Consider the following 14,343-nt stretch of genomic DNA (forward strand, 5'->3'; position numbering starts at 1 on the left):
AATTCATAATTAAGAAAGTTTTGGATTTTTATTTTTATTTCTACTGTATATTTGTTTGAAGAGTTATATGTCAAAATAAATGTCATGTCACATTGTATCTCAACCACAAGTCCGCCGCTTTATATATGTACACACATATAGCCAAGGTTTGACTGCTTAATTGTTTGTGCCCTATTGACACTTCCAGTGAAATCCCAGCTCCCATGTTTTCAAAGGAAAACTAATGAAAATAACTTAAAAATTTTAAGTTTCAATAATAAAGACAAAATAAAGAGTAAAGTGAATAATATCAGGATTGACATTTTAGTGTAAAAATATGATTTTTCTTTAAAGTAAACAATATCGAAAGCTTTTCGTTAAAATTCCCTACTTTCAAAGATCCCAAAGAAACAGAAAAAAAAAAAAAAAAAAAAACGCGTTTCTAACCGTGAGTAGTATTTGTCAGCACCGACGTATTATATATAGGAGCAATGCTGCATTAAAACATTATGGTGGTCTTACATTGTAGCAGTAGTAGTGCCGACCAAGTAAACTGTAAATGTGAGCTCAACTTTACTGTGCTTCTTCCTTTCGATCTGTACGATCAAAGTGATTGTATTATGTTGACCAAGAGTATCCTATCGGATCCTCTGTGTGAGGATCCCAAAGATTTTCAAATCGTGTTCTTTCATCGTATATTATGCAATCAGTTTTCATCAAATATTATTTATATTTAATTTAAAATAAAAGTATTATAATAATTTCTAACTGCATAATATATAATAAACGAATACGATTTAAATATTCTCATAAAACCGAAGCATTTTTATGTAGACGTTTCCCAGATTTGGCTTTTGGCTTTCGGCTTTTGAAATTTGGTGGGTCATGGTTGATCTCTGCCGGTCAAACCGGTCCAGAAGCTGACGGTCCAGTTTGAGCTTAATACACATGGCGATTACTTACCATATAACATAGCAATAAAATATTCTCATCTCAAAATGCACGTCATAATAAGTTTGAACTTACTAATATTGGACGGCTATTAAAGCAAACTATGGATTAATTGACTTGGAAAACTTGGTGGATATATAAAAGGATTTGATCGTTATGTGATGTTACTAGTTCACTTATCATTGTATTGTTTACTTTATATTATTAAAATGTAGATTAACAACAATACTTAATAAAAATTTTCATACCGTTCTTATTTCGCACCACATAGAAAGAGGGGTAGTGTCATGACAGTTGACGTTGTTCCTTCCTCTTCAAGTTCATTTATGGGGACCCATCTGGTCTTGGTTAATTTTCAAGTGTTTCTTTAATTTTCAAAGGTGTTTGATCACCAAGAAACTAAGTTTCACTGTGGGGAGTATTATATTTAATTCCAGTTTCTTTTCCAATCCATAAACCCAGGAACTTGTCAAGCAAGTCAGCACGTACCCAACAAAGAACTTGTCAAGCAAGGAACAGCGATCAGTCAATTTTTGAAACATGATCCGTAAGAGTAACAAAAGGGTTTTGAAAAGTTTCAAACACATGTATAGGCAATGCCAAACCATGTTTTTCCGTCATGTTTAAGAATAATTTTATAAGGCATTTGAAAACAGTTTTGCCATTTATTGAGCCACATATGTAATTTCAATTTAATATTTAAGGCAAAAACATAAAAATAAATGAAAAAACAATTGTAGTAGGCCCAAAACGTTGCCGAAATGGGACTTTATCCACAGAATATCAACGAAAATTTTTAGACGAAATTTTAAGACCTCACGGTGCTTTGAAGGTGAATGCATATAGATTTTAAGAAGATTTTTGTACTATTTTGCAAAACTGCGTAAAATTGTGATACTTAGCCCACGTTTTTTTAAGAAAAATTCAAAAACAAATTTATGCAAATTATTTTCCGTCATGCTTAAGAATAAGTTTATAATGCATTTGAAAATGGGTTTACCATTCAATAGAATATTTAAGGCCCGAAACGGGACTTTATCCACAAGAAAATCAACGAAATTTCTTACGTGAAATTTCAAGACCTCACGGTGTGTTGAAGGTGAAAAGCATATAAATTTTAAGATGATTTTTGTACTATTTTGTAGAACCGCCAAAACTGTGATGGTTAGCCCATGTTTTTTGCGAAATTTTCAAATTTTATATTTTGAGAATTATTTTCCATCATGCTTAAGAATAACTCAATAAGGCATTTGAAAGTGGTTTTATTATTTATTGAGTCACAAATGTTTTTTCAATATAATATTTAAGGCGAATACCTAAATATAAATGGAAAAACACTTGTAGTGGGACCCAAAATGTTGCTGAAACTTCATTCACAAGAATATTAACAAAAAGTCTTACATAAATTTTCTAGACCACGGTGCGTTGCAGTAGCATATAGATTTTATGAAATTTTTGTACTACTTTTCAAAACCGCCTAAAATTGTGATGACCCACGTTTTTCGAAAATAATTCAATTTTTTTATTTTTGCTAATTATTTTTCTTCATGATTAAGAATAACTCTATATGACATTTAAAAGTGGTTTTACCATTTATTGATCCACAAATGTATTTTTAATAGAATATTTAAGCTAAAAACATAAAAATAAATGGTAAGCAAATTGTGGTGGGGAACAAAACAATGAGAAACGAGACTCCTTCCTCAAGAATATCAACAAAAAGTCTTATATAAATTTTCAAGACCTCAATGTGCACTAAAGGTGTAAGTATATAGATTTTTGTACTATTTTGCAAAATCGCCTAAAAACCACGACACCAACGTTTTTTTTTTTTGTTGAGAAAAATGCAAATTTTTATTTTCAGAAAATATTTTCTGTGGTCATTTAGAAAAATTTTACAAGGCATTTGAATACAGTTTTACCATTTGTTGAGGCACAAATGTATTTTTAATATAATAATTAAGCTGAAGTTGAAACATATATGGAAAACAAATTGTAGTGGGGCCCATCATTGCCAAAAAGGGTCTATTCTCAAGAATATCAACGGAAAGTTTTACATGAATTTTCATGACCTCACGGTGCGTTGAAGGTGAAAGCATATAGATTTTATGACGATTTTTGTACTATCTTACATATATTTTCAATAGAATATTTAAGCTCAAACTTGAAAATAACTGAGTTGTGGGACCAAATTATTGCCGAAACTGGATTCCATCTAAAAAAATATCAACAAAAAGTTTTACATGAATTTTCAAAATCTCACCGTGATAAAGCATATAGATTTTTGTACAATGTTGCAAAATCGCAAACCGAATTCTAGTATGGTAAGTTTAAAGCAATTCAGTTCCGTTTTAGCGTACGGATTCTACTCATCATAAAGCTACGCACACCTCTCTTCAGCCATATTCGAATAAAATGTTCAAAATTATACAGATTGCTCGCTCATGAGCTTTAAGCCATATATGCTCGACACACTACATTATATGTTTGCTTGTCGTATGGGGTGACGGTCTTAGAGAGACCCCATGGCCACTTGCTTCCAAAGTTATCTTTATAAACTTGATGATGCATGGCAGTATTAGTATATATAGCTCACCCCCTCAAACAAGTTGTGTTTGTTGGTTGACATTGAAAGCAGCTAGTGTCATATTTAATATTGCAAAAAGTCACCCAAGTTGATTTATTATATATATAACTTATGATTGACTTCAATCTTATATAGTTACTATATAAAGTAAACGGGATTCCTGTATAATTTAGGATCACATCACAATACTTCGTTATTTAGAGTTTTTAGATTCAATTTTAATAGTTGTCCAATTTCTTTGACAATCGTTGGATTGGATATTAGGGCTCTAATTTTCTTTGATAGCCGTTAGACGGGGTCTAAAGTATCGTGTAGTTCTCGCGTAATGTAACATAAAACATGTACATATGTTAATAGGTCAACCAAATCAAGTTTTTTGATAAAAAAACATATTTATACTAAGGAATGGTGGAATAAATTGGTTTCGAATTCGTTGATCATTCACTAGATTAGAACTTAAAATTTTTTATTTACAAGTAAAGAAAAATATCACTAAAATATTATCTGCCAAGTTAAGCACTTAAAGTTCACATATATAGCAATATGCTCATGCAATTTGTTCTTTAATTAGTACATTTGTATATTATATTTTGTATATATATTATCGAAAGGATGTAAGTTTATTTAGATGTATGCATGCGGGAGCAATCCCATCGCCAAGTGATCATTTGGCTTATAATTGAAATTTCCATATGCTTATTGTGTATGCGTTAGCTAGGTTCGATTTTATAAATACTAATTATTATGTTTTTATGTCGAATAAGTTCGATTTTAGCTGATAGAAAATAATTTAATTTAATGAAAGAATGTACTAACTAAGAACATAAATGGAATCATGCGCAGCATACAAAAGCAAGGGTTTGCCTATAACTGTATATACACGTGCGACATTATGCGATAACACCTACAGCTAAACAAAGCAACATGTTTAGTGGTTGAAATCTTGAACTAATTATACATAAATGATAGTCATGTCTTCTGATAATACTAAATTTACTGTTTTATATACAAAAATAATGATAATTAAGGGAAGAAAAAGAAGTTGAGGCAAACAGCATAACGTACTCTATTATTTCATAGTTGTACCTGCAGCTGCAGGCTGTATCAATCAGAGTTGCACATGACCTAATCCCATTTATAATTCTTCCATGTCTCTGGATTGGTGCGGGGGAGAAAGGAGTGAAATATTAGTATTGATCATTTGTTGTCAATAACTGTTTCATTATTCAACTAATCCAATATTAATCGTTGAAATTTGTAAATTATGGTTGGTATGAAATGGTCTTTTTAATTTATTAATAACCATATGTATGAAAGAAAATTTGACCCTTAGCTAGGTTGCATCTAGGAACAGTTTATTATGATTGTTTATATTGAATGAATACCATTTACATTGTAAAAAAATTTCACAGATTGTTATTTGGTGGGCTTCACCATCGATTGTGCTTTTATTTGTAGAATGACTTGATGTGCATGGTCTCTTGTTTGCTGAAATTTTTTGTGCATACCCCATTATAGATCTGCTTAATTATTTATCGTTGTTGTGACAGATTTATATACACATCTGGTAAGTTTTTGCTATCGATCAAATACTTTCTAGAACAAGAATTGTTTGAACATAACGTCTACGACCAATCATATATGTTTATTAGAAGATCGGCCGATCACTATTTGACTCTGTATATCGCTTAGGAATTAAAGAAAATTAATGATACCGTGTGGTTTGGGATGTTAGATGATTCAGACTGCATGGCATGCATGGAGGGAGCTTGGAGAAATTAATTAAGGGATTGCATGCTCTAGGTAGCTCAGAGGACGTGGATGTGGTCAACACTTGCAGACCGATCTTACCAGCTGAGCAAGCTGGCATGATTCATAAATTAAACCACCAACCATGCATCCCATTCCCGTTCACTCTGCATGGAGATAATAAAACTCAAAAGTTTGAACAATTATAATTAGGATTTTTATGATAAATGATCCTTGAAATTGATCAAATTCCTTATTTTGGTCTTTCAATTTTAGAAAGGATCAATATCGTCTCTAAAATTGACTATTGCACCTCAATTTGGACATTCCGTTAAGATTTATTAGTTATTTCGTTAGTGTGCTGACATGACACACGTTTGGAGTCTAGAAGTTCAATCAAATGTTGTCATGTTGAAAAATAATTTAAAACCACAATCAAAAGTGATTTAAAACAATATAAAAAACTTAAATAAGGTGTGATAGTCAATTCCATGGATGATATTGATCGATTTTGAAATTGAGGGATCAGAATGAGGAGTTAGATCAATTTCACAGACCATTTGAGACAAAAATCCTTATATAATTATCTGCATTAGTGTTTGTGTCAAAAATTAAAAAGCACAAATTAATCACGACGATATTATCTACAACTTGCACATCTACCTATATGTTAGCACAAGAAGTATGGTTCGATCATAAAAGAAATCAATGTAATTAGGAGTAAAACTATATATATTCGTTGTAGATATATTGTAATTCACTTCGTCACAGTTTCCCGACTTGAGATTTTTTGCAGTCTTCAACACTTATGTGCATGCATGGCAGCAGGAACATACATCTATCACGATCTTAACCGAATGATTTGTGTTATGCGGTGGCGTTCTAGATTAATTATATATGTACTTTCTTACTAGCTTTAAGCTTATACACTCTCACGTGATTGAGATATGTCAAGAAAAAGGTCTTTAGGAATTAATGACCAGTGATCTGTTTCTGCAAGGGAATTCGAGGTTTCATGTTGAAGTACCTACGGAAAATCAGATCTGCCGTTGAAAAGAAAGTAAATTATTTTTGTTTAAGTAGCTAATAACTAGGAGCCTGCTTATGGATCACATAGAAATAATGATAACTATGTTCAAGTCTTCAAGACAAGCTGGATGATTTTCCGGCAAGTTGCTCAGAGTATAAGCTGGCTCTGCAATCCCTCCTCATGGCTCATGCATGGGAATTATTTTTTTATAAAATTTGTTCAGTTTTCCCAGGACACTGTTTCTTACGGTTACTGAGTCATTAATACATGTAATGCGCAAAGTTTTCTACTTTTGTTTGGTGACATGAATTAGGGTTTTGAATGTGCAGATGTAATTACTATTTGCATAGGGGTGTGATATCCACGCACCATTTTTTACTTTTCACACACCCTTCTAATTTTCGGCCGTCGAATATGATGAATTGAAGAAGATCAACGGACAGAAATTAACAAAGGGTATACGAGAAGTAAATCCACACACCTCTTTGCATAAACAAATGTTCACATCCAGGAGAAATTATTGCATGGGGCCGGCCAATGAACCCTTTTAAATTTATCAATGTCGTCCCAACATGAACAGCACAAGGCTGGCCATTTGGGCCAGCCCTAAAATGCAGCTGGAACACAGATGTTTCTCCTGTTTATGGCCAGCCCTAAAATGCAGCTGGAACACAGATGTTTCTCCTGTTTTTGTTTCATTTTTTTTCTTATAATTGATTTCTTAAGAGTGAATCTAACAAAACTTATAAAGTTTGTGCGTAATAAAAACAAAAACAGAAAGTGATGGATTATCTTGATGGTTACTAGATCGAGTCTCCCTGTTCCCTCAGTGTAGTTTAGAGTACGAGTATCAATTGTATTCAAATAAGGCGCAAAATCTATTAACAGACTTGTTAAATACAAAGTTGAGGACAAGTATTTCTTCTTTAAGATTTTCCAAGTGACAAAACCACTATGATAAACATCCCTGTAAACTCGGGTATGTCTTCAGCAACCGCATCAAGCAGACTTAAAGGGAAAAACATATCCGCAGGAGGAGTTGGGTCAAATTGAATCTTCGGATTCATCAGAGTCACTTCTATCGGGATCCCCAGCATTTGTAGCTGCCTCTGGAACATCAGGTTGTGACACAGGTTCTTCAACAGTCTTTTTACTTGCATTACGAGCATTTCCGTCTCCATCCTTTTCTTGCTCAGCTGCTTCAACATGTGAGCCTACTTAATTAAGGATAAGCAAAACAGACCATGCAGACTCTGCACATCTAATACAAATCTACTAATCTAGTGTGTCACAACAAGGCAACAAGGTCGAATTCATCATTCAATTGGAAAGTAAATTTCTCCATTGATAATCCAAACGTGTCACGTGGTTTGACATAACAATATCAAATTTGTAACCTAAGAAACATGAGAACTTTAAAAGAAATATCGTCAAAAAAAAGGAAACATGTCCAACAGAGCAGTAAAACGCATGTCAGTAATTTAAGTAGCCTCAAACATCAGAAAATGGCACTCAATTAGGCTTGAGACTAGAACCAATAGTAGCGGGGATCCTATTTCTCACTTAACAGAAGAATTCATATTGCCTTTTGCACAAAATGATAACAAGAAAGTAATGAAACATAATATGTGAGGATATCAATATTATCAGCTGGTCCGCTTGTACTAATATTCAATAGATCTTCCTCAACACGCCGGACAAGCTCAGGCTGTAAAATGCAAGAAAATTGCAATCCGTAAAAGCATCCAGATATGAAAGAATATCGCAATAAGATAAAGCTGAAAAAAAAAAAATCCAAGTAAAGAGGCTAATGATACATTTAGATCAGGTTCCCTGCGAAATCTTCGCTTTCGAGCATCCCTCGTCGGAGGGGTGAGGCCATGCCTGTACTCCACTGTTTCTGGAGCTGGGTCATTCGGGTCTCTAACCATAATCATCTGTTAAAACCACAAATGTTCGAATAAATCCCTTCGAAATTAAGCACTGATCTATTTAACTGCTTCAATATTGATATACGAGACACACCTGACCAATATCTGCTGTCTTAATCAACACACTATCATCATATGTTTTGAACGACTCCACAACACAAGGAAGATCAAACAGTGATGCAGGGAAATGGTCATTGCCAATAACAAATGTGCCAGTCCTGCCATCCTCTGCATGATATTTCAAGTTTAAAAGTGCGACATTTGGTGAAACAGGGAAAAAACATAGTATTAAACAACTATGCTAGAAATTCATCGTTGTTACTTGTCCATCACTAGTTGGCTAGTTGTGCCATGTCCATAAAACATACTAGAAATGAGAGTTGATCGAGAAATTGATTTTAAAAAAAGGAGCTACAGGCATAAGTAGGCAAAACATTAAAATTAAATATGGGCAGTCCTGAATGTGGAATATGATTTTCCACACATGCCAAAGTACTATATCTGCGAAAACCTTTGAACAAATCTCACATATCTGCTCGACACTAAACCCAAAAAGGTGCACGATACCTGTCATGCATCTGCATTATACTAAAAGTTCACGAGTTTAAGGAAAAGGTTAACACAACCAGGCATCACACAAATCACAACCAAGACTCATATACCACAAGACAATGCATAACATCAATATCACACATACCAAATGGCTGTAAAATGCCACCATCACAACTGCAACATAACAAAAGAAGCTTCAAACCGACAAAGTATACTTTTTGCCAAAACTAGGGCCTGACCGGGACTGCTCCCAAAAGAGCTAAAAGCACTTCCTAACTTAGAAGTGCTTGCGCGTTGTAGAACCACTTTCTGGGGAAGCAAGTGCTTTTCCAAGCACTCGGAATTCCCATAAAAATCTTGACATGTTTATAATATAAGCGTTTGTGAGCAAAAGTGCTTCTCACAAAAGCAGTCCCATAACAGGCCATTATTTCTTTCAAATCACTTCCTCACCCCGCCCCCCAACCCCCACCCCCCCAAACAAAAAAAAAAGAAAAGAAAAAAGAAAAAAGACAATCCAAGTTTGAACCAATCACTCCCATGCATAAGCAATATCAGCAAATTCCAACCATCACAAATGAAGCTACTTAATAACAAACATATTAATCCTTAAACACTGATAATTACGTTCCCAATTGGTCCTCATTAGCAAAACGCTTTCAATACAACAGATTAATTTACAATTAATAAATACTTAAAACGCAATTCAATCCAGCAAAAGGAGGTTTCTTTCTGACCTCCGAATGACAAATCCAACGACTTGTCGTCGGTAGAAGCGTTTTCGCCCAGAAGGCGGTCCAGTCGCTCTGCAACAGAAGGTGGGACTCTGAGCACGAACTGCTCCTCCATCACTGCGACAAAACGGCACCATATCAGCCTGAATACGAGCGCAAAAAGGGAGAATAAACCCTAGATGCCAAGCAAATGTACAATGAATTCAGAATTTCGGTCCTAATTGTAAACTAAATTCGTTGCCGGAGAGATTACCTGAGAGAAGATCAATGTCAGAAGGAGAGAAATTGGACTGCTCTGCTCGTGTGACCAATAAGGATGAGAGAGAGAGGAAAATCAAACAAAGCATTTGAGAAGGGTATTTTCGAAAATAAGGTAATATGAATCACGAGTTGGTAGTCCAGTTGTAAAGAGTGGATAACGAATCTTATTTAAAATTAAAAATTAAAGATTTTGGATTCGAAATCCGCTGTTAGTTAGAAAGCCAGATTTGTGACAGGAGAGGCTGGAATGCTACAGTGAATCTTTTCGGCTTTCAAAAATAGTAGATATCCAAACAAAGCATTTGAGAAGGGTATTTTCGAAAATAAGGTAATACGAATCATGAGTTGGTAGTCCAGTTGTAAAGAGTGGATAACGAGTCTTATTTAAAATTAAAAATTAAAGATTTTGGATTCGAAATCCGCTGTTAGTTAGAAAGCCAGATTTGTGACAGGAGAGGCTGGAATGCTACAGTGAATCTTTTCGGCTTTCAAAAATAGTAGATATCCGTGGCTAGCTTCCCTTCAAAAAAATAAAAATAAAAAAGAAAAAGAAAAATGAAATTGGGTCATAAGAAAACGGGTAACCCTAAACAAAGGACACTTTTATATAAACTCCTACGGATATTCATCTCTCTATCGACGCTGTGTCTGGGCGTTTACAGAGCCAAAACAAAAGCAAGCTACCGCCGTCGACTTCCAGTTCCTCAACCTCAATCCATCCTCTCCGATTCTCCCCCTTCAGGTCTCATTCTCTCTCTCTCTCTCTCTCTCAATATGTTTGCACATTGTTAGGGTTAGAGTTCGGAGCTCGGGAGTTTATGCCTGTTAGGGTTTATGTATTCGCAAGGAATTTTTTCAAATTGGTAAATTTTCTCCCAAATGTATGGTTATAATTCCTGATTAATGTAGCCAATTTCACTTATTATTCTAGTGTTTGAAAAAAAAGATCCATGTAAAAGGTTGTTGTAAAAACAAAATAAATTTGGGGGCTTTTTTTTCCATGGATTTGTTGTTCTTGTTTTTACGTAGTAATTTTGCTTTATTGCGAAGAACTTGAGCCGGGCTCGAATGTTTTTGCTTGAAATTTTGGTTCTTGATTGTTGGATTAAGTGGGTACTTATAGATAGTTTTTGTGATGTCGTAATATTCTGCTTTTGAAGTTTCTAATGAATTTTTGAAATTGGTCAGGAGGCTGCTGACAGTTCTATAATGAGGGGAAGGAGTTACAGTCCATCACCACCACCGAGGGGAGGATATGGTAGGAGGGGACAACGAAGTCCTAGCCCCAGGGGTCGCTATAGCGGTGGTCGTGGTAGCAGTAGAGATCTTCCTACAAGCCTTCTAGTTCGCAACCTTCGCCATGATTGCAGGTTTGTTGTGGTTAACACACATGGAATCTCTTTTTTATTTGAAACATTCGATTTGCATTGCAAATTTTGTGTAAGGGAGTGTGATGGCTGTTTTAAGGGGGAAAGTACAAGAAGGCATGGTATTTTGAATTTATGAATTAATGAGCTGTTGTTTTTCATGTGTTTTATCACAGGCCAGAAGATCTCCGCAGGCCATTTGGGCAGTTTGGCGTGCTTAAGGACATCTACCTGCCAAAGGATTACTATACTGGGTGAGCATATTAGAGTAACGTTAGTTGAATATCTTGATGAAATAATAATTTTGTTTTTCTTTATATGTTTAAGTATTCATTTTGTGTACGTATATTTTACCTTATGAGTAGAAATTTTATAGTTTTCTGCTTGCTTATTTTCCGTGATTTCTGAAACTATGGCATGATTTTGCAAGCTTTTGCAACACTGGTGTAGCAAATTTAAATTAAGTTTTAGATATAAGCTTTCTTGTAGATGGAATCTCTATGGTTGAACTTCTCTTGTTATGAAATTGCTACAATGTGTTTTAGCGTGCTTCTGTGCCCACATTTTATTTTAATGAAAACCAGAGCTTTTAAACCAACGAGGGTTGGCTCAGTTGGTAAGGTTGCGCGCTTTGTAAAGTCCTACGTAAATCCATACTGATGGCAGCTGGCAGTTAGGTGTCACACGTAAGTCCTTCAGGCTCCAGGTTGTGGGTATGCCTTGGTGTTGGTGGTGTGAGTAACCAATCTTCCCCTAAACTTTTCTTTACCAAAAAAAAAAAAAAAAAAAAAAAAAAGGACAAAAAAAAAAGCAGAGCTTTCAAAAACAATTATTCATGGCAATATGTTCAATGCTATTTTAATTATTTATTAAGGAATCATTTTAATATTGGAATACTTTGGAGACCTGCTCTGCTTTTTCTAGATACTGTCCTTAAGAAGGGGGCTTATTTTACGTGATCTTTTCTTATTGTTACGATTGGTTGGGTGTGTTAATTAAAGTTTGTGAGGTTTAACAGTGAAATTAAAGTTTTGAAGACAAGAATCAAGTAATTAGAGTTTGAAGATGATGTTAGTGGTAGTGAAGATTTGAAGGAAGTTGGATTTGAGTACATTGTGAAGATGTTCCAAGTCTTGAAGAATTTCAAGTCATCTTAAAACTGAATCTTGCAAGGTCAGCAGCCAAGTGCTTGCTTCTTTATAGTGACCATCCATATTTTTTGGTGGTTATTTCGACAAATTTATTAGGAAAGATTTTGGGTCTGTTAAGTATTTGCATAATTTTGCTTTTCAGTGTAGCTCCTTTGTGATTATTGTTTTTCTTCTCTTTCCATCTATTTTCGCAGGGAGCCTCGTGGTTTTGGTTTTGTCCAGTTTGTTGACCCTTCCGATGCTGAAGAGGCTAAATATCAAATGGATGGTCAGCTTCTTCTTGGTCGGGAGATAACTGTTGTATTTGCAGAGGAGAACAGGAAGAAGCCATCTGATATGAGGCATAGGGAGCGTCCAAGGTAAAAAGCTGCCTCTTGCTTTTTTTCGTATCGCTTGTGAAGTTGATGCTTAATTCGAATAATATATCTTCTGGATGTCTATTTCATGTGGTTGTGAACTTGTTTAAAAGAACAAAGAAATCACTTGTATATTCCTAGTTGATGTATTTTAACATATACTAAGTCATTCAACAAGAAAAAACCAAAGGATTGCCAATCTGTGTATATCAATTTAGGAAGTGTAAAAAATGCCCATATTTAAATGGTTGAGTTCTTGCATTAGAATATACGTATTATGTGTATATATATGAATTAGTCATTCTAGTAATTTTAACGGGTCTGCTATCTAGTTTGCCTTCACACATTGTGCAAGGTGAATTGAGTTGAGATGATAATTAATAATGTGTAATTGAGAAACTGGTATGATACTTTTTCTGCTTCTGAGTTGCACCATCAGTCTAACTTTTTAAATCTTTTCTCTTAGCTCCCGGACTACTAGTCGATATCGTGATCGAAGACGGTCTCCTCCTCGCTATTCACGCTCTCCACCTCCACGCCGTGCAAGATCTCGGTCTCACAGCCGTGATTATTATTCTCCTCCAAAACGAAGGGATTATTCCAGGTAGTAGTTCTGTTTCTTCTCTGCTGTGTCCTCTTTCCGGTAAAGCCATTTCTTGTTGGTTTTGGTTATGGAAACTAATTACTAATGTATGCAATCTGCTGTTTATCATTCCCAGGGTCCAAATAAGATGCATTAGAATATAGGGGATAAATATATATTTTGGGTTTTGGGTTTCTGACGGAATTATTCCTACCGGTATTGATTCCTCATATATTTTGGGTTTTGGGTTTCTGATGGAATATGGTAGACCTGTTGTATACGAGTCCCTTCCACATTAAGCGTATGAACTTAGATGCTTCTGTCTAGTGCTTCCTGCTATTTGTTCTAATGTGTGCTTCCTGCTTCTGTTTTCTAGATCTGTCTCACCCCAAGAGAGAAGGTACAGCAGAGAGAAGTCGTTTTCTCGATCTCCTCCACCATATGAGGGCTCAAGGAGCCGTAGTCAGAGCCCAGTTAGGGGTCCAAGCCAGAGCAGAAGCAGAAGCCATAGTCCAAGGCGGAGCATAAGAAGAAGCCGAAGCCCTATCAATGAAGATTACCCAAGGGAACCAAATGGAGACAGATCTCCTAGTCCATGAAACCTAGAAAGATAATTGCTCTCTTAAGCTAGCGGAAAGTGACTTGTTACACCATCTGTTGGATTTCGTTTAGTATTTTGGTCAGTCCGATGTTGATGCTACCGTTTGATGAGGAGACTTTGGTCGTTTTTCGGATTAAGATATGTAGGTTTATGCTTTTGTTTGAATGGCTTGTATTATGACAGAATTTCTAAACTTTCTTATCATCTCTTGCGATTTTGTTCCATTAACTTGGTGTTGCTGAGTCTTCGTCTCTAATGAGAGCCCATCTCCAGTGCATCTCTCCGAAGAACCGGCGATACTCGCTTTGCTTGGGAGGGAGAGACGTACAACCGGGATAGTTAAAGAGTCTTCTCTTTTCCCATCCGGGCTTGGCGTAATATTTTTGCCAGTCTTTCCTTATCCGATGCGAGTGTATTTTCAACTTTTTTTCTAAAATCGTATTCTTTTTGTTTTTTCGCAAATCGATAATTTAAGTTGGGTTACACAACTGAATTTCGATTTAAGATTTTT

The 14,343-nt window shown here is 35.2% G+C and overlaps 2 protein-coding genes across 2 annotated transcripts; one reads left to right on the forward strand and one right to left on the reverse strand.

The window, feature by feature from the left end:
• Window positions 1-7,132: 7,132 nt before the first annotated feature.
• Window positions 7,133-9,885, reverse strand: LOC137716394 (transcription initiation factor TFIID subunit 7-like). The gene is made up of 6 exons (XM_068455840.1): window positions 9,767-9,885; window positions 9,517-9,630; window positions 8,322-8,455; window positions 8,114-8,233; window positions 7,933-8,004; window positions 7,133-7,502 (listed from the first exon to the last, which is right to left on the reverse strand). Exons 1-6 carry the CDS (start codon window positions 9,858-9,860, stop codon window positions 7,341-7,343), a joined length of 696 nt encoding a protein of 231 aa, XP_068311941.1. The 5' UTR covers window positions 9,861-9,885; the 3' UTR covers window positions 7,133-7,340.
• Window positions 9,886-10,373: 488 nt separating this feature from the next.
• LOC137715443 (serine/arginine-rich SC35-like splicing factor SCL30A) lies at window positions 10,374-14,056 on the forward strand. The gene is made up of 6 exons (XM_068454778.1): window positions 10,374-10,516; window positions 10,963-11,144; window positions 11,318-11,395; window positions 12,487-12,651; window positions 13,115-13,252; window positions 13,608-14,056. Exons 2-6 carry the CDS (start codon window positions 10,984-10,986, stop codon window positions 13,828-13,830), a joined length of 765 nt encoding a protein of 254 aa, XP_068310879.1. The 5' UTR covers window positions 10,374-10,516; window positions 10,963-10,983; the 3' UTR covers window positions 13,831-14,056.
• The last annotated feature ends 287 nt before the right edge of the window (window positions 14,057-14,343 follow it).

This window comes from Pyrus communis, chromosome 14 (assembly GCF_963583255.1).
Source record: "Pyrus communis chromosome 14, drPyrComm1.1, whole genome shotgun sequence".
NCBI classification, from domain to species: Eukaryota; Viridiplantae; Streptophyta; class Magnoliopsida; order Rosales; family Rosaceae; genus Pyrus; species Pyrus communis.